This window comes from Chelonoidis abingdonii, chromosome 2, assembly GCF_003597395.2.
Source record: "Chelonoidis abingdonii isolate Lonesome George chromosome 2, CheloAbing_2.0, whole genome shotgun sequence".
Classification (NCBI taxonomy): domain Eukaryota; kingdom Metazoa; phylum Chordata; order Testudines; family Testudinidae; genus Chelonoidis; species Chelonoidis abingdonii.
The window spans coordinates 173,828,442-173,845,147 of NC_133770.1; the positions used below are offsets into that span (position 1 = coordinate 173,828,442).

Sequence of the window (16,706 nt, forward strand, 5' to 3'; positions counted from 1 at the left end):
TGAAAAAAGCGGATTCTTTGCCGCTTTTTACAGATCCAGACTAATATGGCTACCCCTCTGATAGTTGAAACTGAAGACTCCTTTCTACACTTATGTGGAGAGAAGATTTCATAACGCTTACAGACCTAAGGACTTGTATTCATTTTCAAAAGTGCTTTCCATGGCGCTGCTTTCAGTAGTTCCTACTCTAAACCTTACATTTTGATTGCTCATAACTTTCCAAAACTCTCGCCTTCTAGGCTGAATTTCCCATCATTGGCCCCTTTCCTGAAGGTGATTTATTTTAATTGAAGCAAAACTGTTGCAGCTGTTGCTGAGTTCCCAAAAAGTTAAATAAATAAATAAAAATAACTCTTCATTATGTTTTTTTCCTCATTACTACAAATTTCTTGCTATGTAATTTATTAGCTATATTCCCAAAACAGCTGGGAACAGAGTAATAAAATTCAGCATGAAAACAGACTTCATTGACAAATGCCTTTCAGTACTCCAGTGAAAAGTGGTTTTGATTTGACAAAGATAGCAACATTTGAATATTACATGCAGCATAGGCACTGAAATGTGCAATTTTTGAAGGTCATACTGCACAGTCAGGCATGGCAAACTTCTTTGTATAATACAGATGATCCTGGACTGAGGCAATTACCACATAACATCCTGCTTCAGTCCCTGGGTATCTTTGGAAGGTGGGCAGGGAATGAGCTACAGGCTCAGCTCCAGAAGAACCTGCAAGTTTCACAATGGTTGGGGAGCACTGCCATGTACGTCTTAAGATCTGCAGGTAGAACCCCTTTCTGAAGCCCTAGATGTTATGCAAACTCTATACGAGTGGAGTAGAGGGATTCCATACCACAGACTTTTTAAGGTTCATAAGACAGGGCATTCACGTGGTATGGAATTTACATAAATTATTGCCAATATTTTTAAAGTTCGCCAGTGTCAATATCATCACACAGGTCTTGTATTCGTTCGAAAAGAGTATGTGATTGTGTCCTTAAAAACTGCAATGTAATGCATCCAGAGAAAGGGAAAGTTGCACATAGAGGTTGCATTAACTGATGCAGATAACAGCTGTGAGTGTCTGAGGGTGGAATTTTTCCCAGACACATGTAGTTTCCGAGGGTAGTGGTCTATGTCATTTAATATTTAAGTGGCAAACTCTGGAAAAATATTATGTTAGCGCAATCGCTCGTTCTTTCATAAATTCCTTTATAAATCTGGTGTGGGAGATTACATTAATTCAAAGAGGAAAGTAAATAAGCTTTTGAGTAGGATACATTTAATACCTGGTTGACATCCAGCCTCTTCCATTTCTCCAGTTTCCATTCTAAAAGCAATAACAGAGCACATGAGCAGCTGATCCAGGCAGATTTTAGAGCAGTGATACTCAGACTGAGGCTCACGAGCAACAAGTGGCTCTTTAGTGGGTTTCCTGCAGGTCTTTGCAACACATGATATTAAAACACCATGTGATTTAATTATTAACCAGTCTAAGTTATTAACCAATCAGGATGCTTTTACTATGTTATTAACCAATTGTAGTTGATAAAATAATACTACTGGGTCAGTTATTTTGCTGTGAGAATAACAGAACTAAATATTTCTGCTGTCATATTGTTTATGAATATATAGCACTACAGTAAATGAAACTATCAATTCACACAACTGTGGCTCTTTTGGCTAATGTTGATGGTTAATTTGGCTCCTGAATCACTGGCATCAGAGTATCACTGTTTTAGAGAAATAATTAATTTGACTCTTAACGAGTTTCCAGTACTTTCTGTAAGGATTCATTCCTCGTAAGAGAGGCTTATACTTTGGCTTCAGTGCACAGGTTCAAGGGAGAGTACAGGCAAAAAGAACAAAATTAATTTCTTTCAGATTAAATTTTCTTTCATCCATAAGGAAAAACCATTGGCTGTACTTGTGACTACAGTCATCTGAAGGAAATCTCTCACCGCCTCCTCACCTCCTGCCAAAAAAACTTCTATATACTCATATAACAAGAACACTGAAGCATAACTTCCTGAGAAAACTAAAGGATTCAAAGTGAGATTTGGAAACAGGGTATCTCTACCTCACAGGCAGCTCTGAAAATGTAAACCTCTAACTACCAGAAGCAACTCCTTAGCTCACAGGCACTGAGGGGCAGATTCAGTATTATTTGTGGCAGACAGTCAGACAAGGCTCAGAAAAATCCTATTATTTAGCAGCCCAGGACATACCAAAATGCTGGTCTGGACACAGTCAGATTTAATTATTTATTGCTAGCCAACTAAGCTGATGACCTCATATAAAGGGCTCTTTTTCCCCTTGCCCCAAACAACCTCTAGTCTATTGTATCTACATTTGCCTCTTTAGAAAGCAACATCAAACTGGAAGGGGGCTTGGAAGCCATTTTAAAACTTAATTTAGCAGTTTATTTTTTCATCACTGCCTTGGTTTCTAATTTTTTAATTAGTCCTCCTAGCAGTGATGTCACGAGCAGAGGAGAAGAGGCAGTTTGCCCATCTTTTTGCAGAAGTCTTCCCACAGTAACAGAAGGAGAGGTAGGGGAAAATAACAGGGATTAAAAAGAGCTGTAGACTGCAACTAGCATTTTAAGCACGATGCCATGGACTCAGTCAAAGCAGGTCTCAGACAAGGTCTCAGACAGGGTGTTAAAATGCCAGTGGCAGCCTCTCTATTCTAGGGAGCTGAACTAATGGCAGCAATAGGGGGAAAACCACTTTAAGTTCCCTCAGTATAGACAAAGCCTGAATAGACCAGATAATGTCTTCCATCTGCACGTCCATCGTCCACTGACATAAATGGATAATACACAGAGATCAAAGGCAGGATTCTGTCGGTTACATCAGATGAGTCAGACAGAATCAGTTCACCTTCACAATATTTTCTATTTAATAAAGTTTGTAACTAATATGGTTCTTCATAAATGAAAGCGTAAATCAATCAAATTTATTACAACCATCAGAGAAGCGCAGATATACCATAATGAACAGTTCTAGCTCAGTTTGTTATCTACTGTTAAAATAAATATTAAAAATCCTAGTCATTCCCCTGTCTGGGCCTCCCAATGTCGCCTATGTACTCTATCTTCTTCTAGCTTATTCTCAACGCTTAATTCATCAAGTGAGTATACTGAGGGGTCTGATTATCGGCGTAAGCTTTTCAAGTGTCTCTGCTCTCAACTCATATACAAGAGCTATACAGCTTAACAGTAAGAAACATATTTACAGCTAGTTCCAGTAACACATGAAGTGTATTATCAGTATTAGTCATGTATTCATAGTGATATACTTGTATCAGAATAAACTGAATTAATTTCCATGAGAATCTCACCTGTATTTCTTTTCCCTGTTACGTAATAGAACAATTTTGTTTTCTCATAATAAGAAAACAATAGTGCAGAGGAGAGACAAAACTGATAGATTGACTACTCACACTACTCTAGCTCTGCTAGAAGCTTCTGGAACCAGAGTTTCCCTTTATATAGGGAGATCAGGCTCACTGTTTCTGCACAATAACTCTGTGCCCTATCCACAGGATGTTATAGAGGGTTTTTGCTTTGCATTGGATGGGCTTTAGCAAACTCCGTCCACCCCACCCTATTTTTTTTTTAAATTTTATTTGGTATTTTGACACTACTTTCCCTCCATTCCCTTTGCAGCTGACTGCCCAGCAGACCTCAGCTAGACATTTGGAGAGCAGGGTTACAGTGTTTTGTGTCCTGTCCACCAGTAAGCCGTATCTAACAGCAAGAAAATTGCTCTGGGCACCTTATATAGAGCCCATGCTTTATTCACCTGAAATGGCAGATAAGAACCAAAAAGGCACAGTTTGCAGTTGGATGGGAGGGTGTTTTTCTCAAAGTGTTTCTCTTTTGTGCTCCTGTGAGTCCAACCCTACCATGGCCAGCTCTGCAGGTACCCTCCAGTGTCCCAGGAGCTCTTGGATCTAACTAATTATGGGTGCCATAAAAAGCTATGAGAGAGAGATAAATAGCGTTGTATCTTTGGAAGCATTTTCCTGGGAAAGTACTGCATTCATAGCTTCAAAAGCTTCTAACAGAGCTGCCTCCAGAAGCTGCAATAGGCAAGGACAACCCATCAATTCTATATGTTTCCTTTGGAATGGTAAAATCTGTATGCGAGAACAAAATTCTGCTCCTACTGAACTCAGTGCCAAAAGTCTAATTGACTTCATTGGGAGCAGGCCTTAAATCTGTGTAACATTCATTTCACCAAGGAATCAGAGAGCAACTTTTTAGAAAAAAGAGAGTTATACAGAAGTCATTATGATGGCCAAACAGATAATGCTATGCTTTGCACAAAGCAGACACTGATATAGGTGTGCAGTCAGGATTCTTACTAAGCCGGTAATCTGATCAGCCTCTAGGGGAGGCAAAATACAGGTGAAATGACTGATAAGGGAAAGGCTGTCATCTCAGAGCAAGCAGTGTGCCTTCTAGCCATATGAGGAGTACATCAATCATTCCATACCAAATTGGATAGGGTAACTCTCTGTTGCAGCCACTGCCTCAGGTAACATCCACCCTTGATGGGGATGATGGGACAAGGAAAAACTCACTAAACCGCCACGGAACTGTTTGCCATAAACAGAGAATAAAAAGTTTGCAGGCATTAAAAACACTTGTGTTGTCTCCCACAGATTCTTCTATATTTGAGAAATTCAAAAGGATTGTAAGCAGTTCCATGAAATTATGCCTGTGCACCAATGTATGCAATCTTTGGGGGGAAAAAAATCATAAAAATATCAAAATGTTCTAAAAAAATACAAGGATTTTAGATTTTCTCATTTTCTTTATGCAACCTTCTTAAACTGTTTTGTTTATTTGTTTTTGGAGGGTGGGGAAGAAAGGGGTCAAGAGAGCTGTTAAATTAAAGAGATCTTTCCTTTCACATAATATAACAACTTTATTAAAACCACATCACTGGGAATAATATCTTAGTGGTGTAGCAGAGATGCTCTGTATGAACTTACGGGAGAGCATTTTACATTTGTATTCTTTACTTCCCGGCCCACCAGGAGTTGCTGTGTAATGCTGTCGAAGCAGAACACTGAGCCACAGGGAGTTCTTATCACGCAACAATGATTATTCATGGCAATTAAGTAAATTAAGTAAATGCTGCTCCAAAAGAGATCCATACAGTGCTCTTTGGTTAGGAGATTAGTGACTACAATGCAAGCCCTTCAATGAGGGAGTATTTGAAGAAGTGTTTCAGGGGACTGAAGCATAAAAGTGGAGGAAACCCTTCAGATGAGAGAACAAAATATTCCCCACAGTCGATAATCATTGTCTTTCCTCCTTCCACAGCAGGGTGTCAATTTAAATACCCAATTCACCCATAGTCTATTTACATGTTCCAACACTTCCATCAGAATTTCAGTTAAAATGCAGATGTTCATACTAATTGAAAAGAATCTGAGAATTAGATCAGGCAAAACTGGGATAGTATATACCCAGTTTGTAAAACTGGTCTTTTACAGTAAAAATTAATGTTATTAGGACTTCACATTTTGTACTTAGAAGTTGGCGTTTCTAAGAAAGACAGGATAGGTGAGGTAATATGTTTGGCCAGCTTCTGTTGGTGCAAGGTAGAAACTTTCAAGTTACACAACATTACTCTTCAGATCTGGGACACTGATTTACTTCCACAGACCTGAAGAGGAGCTCTGTGTAGCTCATATGCTTGTACCTTCCATCAACAGAAGCTGGTCCAATAAGAGAAGGTTACTCATCCTATGCAATAACTGTAGTTCTTCAAGATGTGTGTCCCCATGGGTGCTCCATTCTAGGTGTGCATGCACCCCACATGCTTCAAAACCAGAGATTTTAAGTAGCACTATCCATTCAGCTTGCACGGGCATCCTCTGCAGTCTCAAGCCCTGCATTATGGCTCTACAGAGCTTCATGAGTGCACCGCCATCAGTTCCTTCTAGACCACAGAGCTCCACTGTAAAGAACTCTGAAGCATGAGGAGGAGGAGGGCAGGTAGTGGAACATACATAGGTGAACTCATCTCCAAGAACCACAGTTACTGCACAGGGTGAGTAACCTTATCTTCTTATCTGAGTAGTGACCCTGTAAGTGCTCCACTCTAGGTGACTACCAAGCAGTACCCTCAACAGAGGTGTGGGATTTAGGAGTCAAGTTAAAGACTGAAAATAGTACAATAGAGCTAAACAAGGTACTAGAAGGTGAGGCATGATAATATATGAATGGAGGTCCAAGTCACTGCTCTACATATTTCCATGCCAGGAACGTTCTTAAGAAAGGCTATTGAAATAGAGAGAGATCTCATGGAGTAAGACAATACTCTAGAAGGAGCTTGAAGATTATGAGACTGATAGCAGTAAGTAATGCAGTCACATATCCATCTAGAGAATCTTTGCTTGGAAATTGGAGATTCCTTAGTTCTGTCCACAATGGAGAAAGAATCAGAGTTCTTCTAAAGGGCTATATAAAAGGCTAATACCCTCCTCACATCAAGTGTATGTAATGCCACATCTCCTTTATTCTGGTGTGGCTTAGAGAAGAAAACTGGAAGATAGATAGGTTGGTTTATGTGAAAGTCAAGGATACCTTTGGTAAGAACTTGGGATGTGGTCGCAACGTGATTTTATCCTTAAAACAAGACTGAGGGGAGAGGGACATCAGAGCCCATATCTCTCCAAATCTTCAAGCAGAAGTAATGGCTACTAGAAAAGCTGTTTTCACAGACAAGTGTAGAAGGAAACAGGTAGCCATAGTTAAAAGTGGGGCCTGGTAAGGCATCTGAGTGCCAAGTTGAGGTCCCATGCCAGTGCAAGGCATCTGATTTGTAAAAAAAGGTTCTCCAGTCCCTTGAGAAACCTCCTTGCTATAGGATGAGCAAAGATGAAGAAACCTTCTACCATATGATGGAAGGCCATAGTAGCTGCCAAGTGTACTCTAACGGATCTTAGAGACAATCTTGTCATTTTTATCTCTAGCATGTAATCCAATATAGCTGACAGAGAGGATGTAGGTGAAAGATATCTTAGGGGGTCACACAAGTGACTGAATCTTATCCACTTTTGCACATAGGTACCACAAGTGGATTGTTTCCTACTACATAACAGCACTCTCTTTAAATCCTCAGAACAGGTTGTTTCTAAACCTGCATACCATTTATTAACCATGCCTTAAGTTAAAGAACCTTGAAGTTGGGGTGAAAGATTTGACTGGCATCCTGAGACAAGATGGGGAATGGCCCAGTTGACAAAAGAGCAAGCTGGGTGAGGTAAGGGAAGCATGTTTATGCCATGTCTGAACTACTAGAATAACCCTGGCCTTGTCTTTTCTTACCTTGAGCAGCACCTTGGCCATCAAGGGAATTGGGGAAAATGCACACAGTAGGCCTGAACTCCAACAAAGGTGAAAGGCATCCCCCCAGGGAGGGGTGATGCAGTCTGTCTCTCAGACAGACCTGGGAGCACTTCTTGTTCTTAGCTATGGCAAAGAGGTATATCTGCGGGATGCCCCAACATTGAAATATCTGGTGGAGTATAATGGGATCTATCTCCCATTCACAATTTTCCAAGAAGCACCGGTTGAGGGCAGTTGCTGTGATGTTTTGTACGCCTGGAAGGTAAGCTACTGAGATATTGAGCTGGTTTTGTGTGCACCAATTCCAGAGCCTCACTGCTTTGGCACAGAGGGAGTGTGGTCTTGCTCCCATGATGGTTGATATAAAGCATTCATGACATGCTGTCCATCATGCTGTCCATCACATATTTGCCCAGTTCAGCAGAAGGAAACAGAGACAGGCATTTGACTGCTCTGAGTTCCAGCAAGCGGATGTGCAGAAAGGACTCAAGAGGAGATCACCTGCCTTGAACAGTGAGAGTTTCTAGGTGGGCTTCCCATCCCAACAAGGATGCATGACTTTGGAGATGGATAAGCAAAGGAGACCCCCGCACAAACATTGTGAGTATCCTTCCACCAGCAGAGGGAGTTTTTCATGACCAAAGGCATCAAGACTAGTTTGTTCAAACTGTGTTTGCTTGGTGAATAAACAGTTCTGTGTCACTGACGGGGACAGCCTCTTGGCCTGAAAGGAAGCATTTAAAACCAGGAGAACTGGGCATGCCCTCCCAGCATTTCAGTTCCCCTGAGGGGAGAAAAAAAAATAGACACAAGGACAACAGTCTCTATCATAAAAGTAAAATCTCTACTTTTTTTCAAATATTTTTGCCATTTTTATTTTTTTTAACATTTATAAAATTAATATAACTAACACAAAGTAAACATTAAAAACGATCACTAAGTAACTAGTAAGATACAAGAAAAAAAAATACAGTTGAGGTAAGCTCAACTCAGATACTGCTGAGACTCCATCTCAGGCTGAGGCAGTTGAGAAGGAAATGCCCACGCAACTATATAGCCACAGTGCAAGGCAAGAGGCTGCGGAGGATACATACACAGACCGAATGGATACTGCTACCTAATATATCTGATCTGAGGCACCTAGAGTGGAGTATCCTCTCGAAGAAGAAAAGATTATCTCACCTACCTTGTCTATCTCTTATCCTGGGACCAACATAGCTATAACTATACTGAAAACTACTTGACGTTTCCAGCTGTACAACCTAGGCCTCAAAGTCAGCCATTTTTGCTTACCGTCAATATATTATTTCATGGCTTATTTTCAAATCTATTGGAGATGCAATAATTTTGTGCAAATACTTGATTCTAAAAAGTGTAATATTAGCACCATCTATACCCAGAGGAGTCAAATTTATTTAGTCTCTGCCACCATTACTCTTCTCAAGCACATGCAGAATGAAAACTTCAGGACTGCTCATTTTTGCCTGTTTACTCCCCTCTCTAATGTAGCCTGACAAAGAATATAGCAACCTAGACAGTTATTACCCCACTGATCCCGAGCAGTCTTAGACCCTTAGGAGGTCTTTAGAAATGAAACAGATACAAAAATGGAGCACAAAGGAAAAAGAAAAGCAAGCCACGTGCATGATGTACTATCTCAAAACATACATGGCAACACAGAACCATAATGAAGTTTCAATAATCCAGTATTTAGAATATTAAATATGAACTCCTCCATACTTCATATATTAGCACTTTGCAAGGATTGCATAATTTTTCTGAAATAAAAAAAAATTTAAAGGGAAAAAAGAAAACATAAGGAAGGGTCATGGCAGTGCTTTCTTCTACTCCAAAAGCACAACTAACTTCAGTTCCACTACAGCCACACAAAGGAAAATGAAATTGAAGAGACCCCAAATTTGCAGAAGAGTGTGAGAGGAAAGCAGTGTTTCCATGGCACGTTCATTTCAACAGAGAATAAGGAAGTCTCTCTGTGCAAGAGACATGCATTTGGAGCTCAGGAGACTTGGAAACCGTGGGCTGTTGTCAGGAAGGGCTAAAGCCAGAAATATAGCCATGCTCTCCACTGTATTCTGTTCACCTGGAAACCTGCAGGATTACCCAATCAGTATTTTAGCAGGCCACTCCATCCTTTTAACAAACCCTCAGCTGGGGGGGGGGGTAGGGCAGGGAGGGAGTATACTCAGGCCATCGGCAAAAAACAAGACCATGGCAGCATGACTACTGCTATGCTATGGTGGGGCTACAAGAAAGTCTGGAATCAATGTAGAAGTATTTAGCTTCTGTGAAGATAAATTAACTTCAGAGGCATTCTCAGAATCATGCTTCAGCTGGGCCAGCCAAAGTTTTTGGGACATGAACATCCTTCTTGCACTGTTCAGAAGCCCCTGATACGATGATTGGAAGGAAACTCTGCAAGTGTGGTTTTGCTCATGAGACAAGCCTTCTGCAACCATCACCACATACTTCCCCAATTACCCCTTTTTCTTGTAATGTAGAACACAAGGTCTCTGGGGCAAATTCTGCCTTTGGTTTCTTGCTTACAAACCTTACTGATCCATAATTTCAATGCAGTTTAAATCCGATGGATGTGAGGTTCAAATATCGCCCTTTCCATAGAAAATTAGTGTAACAAAACAAAAAGTAATTTCTTTTAATGTAATTTGGTGATTTGTTTACATACCTTTTAAAAAATCATCTTCGAAGAACTGGGATGTGACTTTCTGTGGATAATTCACTCCAGCTCCCCAAGCAATCAATGGTGTTAAAGTCTCTGAAGGATGACCAGCCCCATGAGAGCCTACAGATATGACAAACCAAAAGCACAATGACTTGATAAGCAAGGCAAATAGTGCTCTCACAGAGCCAAGTTTAAATTTCTGCCTAGAAAAAAAATCTTGGCTATATTCTTCAGGCAGGCTACACTAGAACCACATGTTATTTTACCGCAATGACGAGACATTTTAGAAACCTTTCTTTTAAAATTTGCACCTATGTAGTGACATCTATTTGAGAATCACAAAGCAATTTACAAACATTGGCTAACTTCAGTTTCACCGCACCCTCTGAAATAAATAACTTTTCTTCATTTTAAAATATGTGGAAACCAAGCAACAAGGAAATTCGAGTAAAAAAATTCAAATTTGAATGCCCAAACTTAAGCACTTAGGCTCCAAACCTTCAAAAACATATACATGTGCCTAACTTGCATGTGCCATTGAAACCAAAGGGATTACTCAGGTGTGTAAAGTTAAACATGTCTATAAATTTGGGCAAGTTTGGGATCTTAGGTACCTAAGTGACTTGATTTGCAAAGGCACAAAGTATCTGCAGCCTCCACTGCCCTTTTCCAGTGGTGAAAGATGCCCACTGAACAAGCTGGGGAATCATAGGTGCCCTGTCCTGTTCCCAGTATATCTTACAAAACACATTCTGCAAGGTGTGTGTGTGTGTGCGCGTGCGTGTAATGAGAAGGGTTTGAAAGAATATCAAATTTAATTACCGGTATGTAATTAAAGATGAAATCTTAATATATATGCTTCAGAGATAGTCTAGGTTGCGTGTGCAACAACTGCTAGGATACAAATGAAAGGTTAAAGTTTGCTAACTAACTCTGCTTTCTTTTAAGCCACTTTGAGCCTAAAAACCTGCAGGTCTGGGAAGGATCTGTGGATTTAAGCCCCTACACACAAAGTTCTTCTGCTTCCCTGTTTTGATGATTGAATCAGAGATTCTTGTTAATCCAAGAAGGAGAGCAGCTTGGGTACAAAGGAAACTAACTCTGAACAAGAGGGACAAAAGTGCAGGAGTAGGGAAGCACAGATGCTGTTTATTTGCATGGGCTCACTAAGGGAGATCTTCTCCCCAACCTGAACTTGTTTAGATTTTTTTCTCATAGTGCAGATCTTGGCAGAGAGCAGACTGGCAGAAGTTCTAAAACTCCTCTCTCTACTGCTGTCCCCAATAGACCACAAACTAACAAACTGTTTTCTAGCAGAGTGAGAGAACTGGCTCATAATGGAAGCACGATTATCAAGCAGAGAAGTCAGGTTGTTGTCAGGTGCTAAGAATACCCTTCTGAACCCCTTGGTGTATCCCAAATCCATTGTTCAGCAAAGCAGAAGGCTGCTAAGCAGCTGGCTGTGGAAATAGGTGACCTAACATCTTACTGGAGTGGTAACCACTCTGGGAAGCTTTTGATGCTAGGAAAATCTGCCCCAACCACTGCATTCCCTTCCAATGCAAGATTTCTTTTCTTTCTGAGTTCATAAGCAGGAGCCTTTCGAAGTTGCTGCGGTAGCTGTTCAGTTTCTACAACTACTATAAGGCCTTGGGATGTATCACTAGGATTTGGAAGTCCCAAGACCCACATATTAAAGGATGTCCAAGATTTTCTCCCTCCCACACAAAACATTTCCAGTGTGGGGGTGGGCGCGAGGGAAAAAGAAAAATATTTTTCAGGGGAAAGAATTCCTTGAAAAATTCCTTGCACAGAAAGCAGAAGAGACAACATTTGCTCTTCTCTATGGAGTACAGAGACTGGGAAATGACCATATGGGGAATTTTCAGTTTCAAAAAGGGAGCTCTGCCTCCATTTATCAGGCACGAGCTAGGACCTCTCTCCAGTGTAGTGAATCCATCACAGGAGAAAAGCAAATTTTGAGGTGCATTTTTTTTAACCCACTGCCTCATTCTCATTATATCTTTCCTCGCACCCAACTCTTTGCCCCTTATGTGTGTATCTCTGACCATCATTCCTTGTGTCATGTCAAAATTAGATCATAAGCTCTTTGTGGCAAGAACTGTCTCTTTACTTGTTTTTGTCAGGTGCTGAACACATTTTGAATGGACTCAAAATAAATAAAAGCAGAACTGTTAGTATTACAACTCTAATAAAAGCACTGATCTAAAGCTTTTAGACTCCTGGCTATGGTCCAGATGTGCTTTTTTCAGGCTTGAAAATCCTGGAATTACTAAGGTCAATTGTAAAGCTCCAACTCACTTTAAGGTATACGATCAAGCTTTTTTATAAAGAGGGACAGGAGAAATCTCTCAAAAATGCAAAGAATACCCCTATTTTATAGAATAATAAAAAAGTAAGGGTGGAAGGGACTTTGAGAACTCATCTAGTGCTGATGCAGGACCAAATACATCTAGATCAACCTCAACATGTATTTGTCCAATCTGTTCTTAAAAACCTCTATGAGGATTCAATAACCTCCCTTGGCAACCTATTCCAGTATTTCACTATCTGGAGTTTTCTTGTAATATCTGACCTAAATCTCCTTTGCTCCAAATTAAGCTGATTACTTCTGGTCCTACCTTCACTGGATACAGAGAACAATTAATCACCATTCTTTTTATAAACAGTCTTTAACATATCAGAAGACTTATCAGGTCCTCCCCCTAACCCTAACCCCCTCACCCCAAGTCTTCTTTTATCAAAGCTAATTATGCCTAATTAACCTTTCCTCATAGATCAAGTTCTCAACTTTTTATCATTTTTGTAGCTCTCCTCTGGACTCCCTCCAGTTTGTCCACGTCCTTCTTAAAGTGTGGCACCCAAAGTTGAACACAACACTGCTGAGTGCAGCAAAACAATTACCTCCCATGTTGTATATACAATACTCCTTTTAATACACCCCAGAAAGATATTAGCCTTTTTTTGCAACTGCGCCACATTGTTGACTCATTTCAAGTTTCTTCCTTTCCTTCTACTTTCAAAGGCCTTGCGTCGTGATCAATAACCTCCAAGCTAAAGAGAGCTAAAGACAGCTTCCTGCAGAATCCCTAAATATTTTTCCAGGATTCCAGATGCATTTTCCACAAAGCTAGTTAATTTTCAGCTAATGAAACAAAAATCAAAAATATGCTTTAACAAAAAAGCTAAGTCAGGCTTAGGAAGATGATAGTGACACCCAAAGTCTTTTTACTGTGATGAATGCTGCCTGTAAGAACAAAAAGGAAAAAATTTATTCTAAAATTCAAATGTTCCAATATAAATGTCAGCTAGCTCAACAATGAAATGTAATATTCAAAAAGACCTTTGTTTTGCATATGAGCAAATGATAATTGGACTGATTGCTTTAAAACATAAGTATAAATAAACTCATATAATATGTGATGGATTATTAGTAGTAAACAAATCCTGTTACTCCATCTCTGAACAGTTTGTAGTTTTATGCAAAAGGCAATAATCAAATGCTGTATTTTACTCCTGAACTGTAGCTGAAGCATCAATGATTCAAAATACCTCATGCTAATAATTATAAATATACTGCTATTCAAAACAAATAGCGTCCACAGATGCCGGGCAGGAAAGTCTCCATGGCTTACCACCCACTAGAACAGAATCTTCCTTCGAGAGGATTAACCTTACCTCAGAATTACAGACTACTAATGGTAATCATTTTTCTGCCATACTTCCAATTGGACACACATAGGACTGGCCCAGTGAATGCTCAAGTAAACCCACATTCTACATCCCCAAACACAACCAAGTAGTAACACATAAAATCAAGAGATTGATTCAAATTGCAGTTTTTCTTTTGTATGAAGAAAAGATATTTGCCACATAGTGCCAGCTTGATACACAAACCTCACTTGTGATATTTGGCAACAAAAATACAACATAGTACTCAATTTGATTACATTTCTGAAACCAGATGATTCTTTGCTTGAATGGGCTACTCACAAGAGAAAACCTTAGAGAGCACACTCTCTCTTTACCCTTTTTAATTTACACTCCTCCTCAGAAGGCTATTAGATGATACAGATGCTTTTTGGAAGACAGATTCTTTACTGGAAAGTTGCAATTTCTTCCCCTTGGAAGTCTGACTGTCACCATAGTGGTACATTTGACCCAGGTCCACCAAAAAGAAAGACTAAAGTTTCTCTGAATCTCATATTCCTACACTATAGCACAACTGCTGCCAAGACTTTAGACTGGTAAAATGTACCTCCTTTTTGGTAGCTGATATGATAATTTTATGGTAATTAATTTTGCTGGCAAGGGGGAGGGAGTCATATTTTATCAATCTTTAAGAAAGCATATAACCAAGCTTTTTCACATACAAGATGAACGTGCCCTTTGGTGTAACTGATAACAACATGTATTAATAGGACTTGCACCACACAAATATTTGAAGTAGAAAATGTGAAGTGATCAAAGGACATATGCATTAACATAGCTTTTTGTATGCAACTGGACATTAAGGCTAGGTTTGTTCCCTTTAGTTGACAGGATAGTTTCTGACTTTCACAGAAAGGTCAGAGAGTCATTTAAGTGGAAATTCCACTACAGTAAACTCTCCCTCTTCATCAGTCCTGAACTCCATCACTCCAGAATCTTCTCCTCCTCAGCCAAAGTTGCAGTGAGTCATTTGGCCCTGTACAAAATTAAGCACCTGGCACAGTGGAGGCAGCAGAGCTTTCATGATGAGTGAAGCCCTCAAATCTGCTCATATTCTAAATAATCAGAAACTTGCCAATAATCTCAACTGCTAAGTAATTTTAGAGATTTAAAAAAGTGTCACCCCAATCTGTCATTCCATGGTCAGAAGTTAAGATAAAGGCAGTTTTTCCATCATTTCCATAAAAATCCTCAAGCATTGAGACAATGTCGTTTATGCCTTCATCAACTTTTCTGATATTGTCCTTGTATTCCCTATAACAAAGAAAGAAAATATATTATTTGATTTACTGTGACCTCTGAATTACAGATGGCAGAATACATTGTATATGATAGATTACCCATTGTCATTAAGGCAAGCCTCTTGATTAGGGCCAACTGCATGATTTACATGGCCTCAAGCTGTCAAAGGGAATCTAGAAGTGCCTCTCGCTTCCTCTAGATCTGATACCATGGCTTGGGGGGAAGGGAGGAGGGGGGAGGAAAGGATATGAATTGACCTGCTGCAGTGTTGTGTGGAGGATTCTTGTATCATTCGTGTCTATCTAAGGTCAAACTGGTCTTTGATAGAAGACTCTGGAATTTAGTAATCTGCAGTAACTAAGTAGGTGGATAAGTGTGAAGGTTCTCAGTTGCCCAGGACTGAGAGTCAGTTTGTTATCCCCTACTTCTAGCGAGAGATAGCCTTGCCCAATGGCTAGGTGTTAACCTCTCTACCACCACCAGCCTGTTAGTCATTCAAGCACTCTCCTTTGGCCTATGCCAGCCCTGTCTTCACCTTGCATGTTAATAATAGATGCACCCCAGTCCCCAAATCCCTTTGAAGAGTTCTCCTGTGATATCCAGCCCGATACTGGCTACTCTCAGAAATCTCAGCTCCTTCTCCCCCAAAGGAGCAGTGTATCCCAGCTTACTGGTTCTACTTTAAACCACCGCTCCCGTAAATCACACAGCACTTGTGAGCAGTTATAATAAAACAAAATTAGTTTTTTTTAAGAAAAAATAGAGAGTCAACTATAAACAAGAAAGTGGTAGAAACAAAATGGTTACAATACAAAAGCATAAAATGCAAACCTGGGTCTAAATTTAATAGTTGCCTCTTCTGTCTTATAAAGTAGGTTATGCCCCCCAAGTCCAGTCTGTCGCAGAGCCAGCTGGCTTCACAGGAACTAGGATCCAAACTTTCATGAAAACACCCCCATGCCACAAGATGTTTCCTCAGTAAATGGATACAGAGTGCCTCTCCCCACTCTGTTTTATGCTGAAACAGTCCTTTGTCTCTATGGATAGACAGGGCAATCCTTTGTCTGTTGTAGTGTTCCCCCCCCACCTTTTTTTTTTTTTAACCTCCATGTGGTTTTTTAACCTCCATGTGGCTTTTTTTTAACCTCCATGTGGTTTTGATGTTTGAAGAGATCTCTGACAGTTTTCTATTGATAGGCTTGGGATGGAGCAAGGTTAGATAATTGAGCATTGCAATATATTACCAGCTAACCAGGAAGAGGTAACAATTCCCTCCTGCTTGAATGGGCCATCATTGAGTCCCCTGGTGACTAACTTCTAGATCCAAGATTATAAAAGTCTGCTTTCAGTATAGTCACATTATTCCTTAAAAACATTAGTATGTTGCCTTGTGAAGTATCAGTTGAAAACTCATAATCTGCTGAACATTATTGTCCTGGTAAAACGTGTGTATCAACACTGTATGTAAAGTTATAAGATTTTACTGTATAACATTGTTGTTACATGTTCCAGAGTTAGAAAAGCAGGCCCAAACCAGTTTTCAAAGACAAAGACACACTGGCACCCCAGCCAGGTATTAATGAACCATCACCTGCTCAAAAAGCCATTCTCTGACAGACAGACGGCATGAACAAGAAATGTACATTTCATCACAAGGAC

At 40.0% G+C, this 16,706-nt stretch overlaps 1 protein-coding gene across 1 annotated transcript in view; it reads right to left on the reverse strand.

Annotated features, from left to right (window-relative positions):
* The window catches only part of PIGN (phosphatidylinositol glycan anchor biosynthesis class N), a 189,698-nt gene that overhangs the window by 129,162 nt on the left and 43,830 nt on the right, over positions 1 to 16,706 (reverse strand). The window contains exons 7-9 of the mRNA XM_075062010.1: positions 14,929 to 15,059; positions 10,077 to 10,193; positions 1,242 to 1,327 (exon numbers count right to left, since the gene is read on the reverse strand). Coding sequence (XP_074918111.1) covers positions 1,242 to 1,327; positions 10,077 to 10,193; positions 14,929 to 15,059 — 334 coding nt within the window. The remainder of the gene's footprint in view (positions 1 to 1,241; positions 1,328 to 10,076; positions 10,194 to 14,928; positions 15,060 to 16,706) is intronic.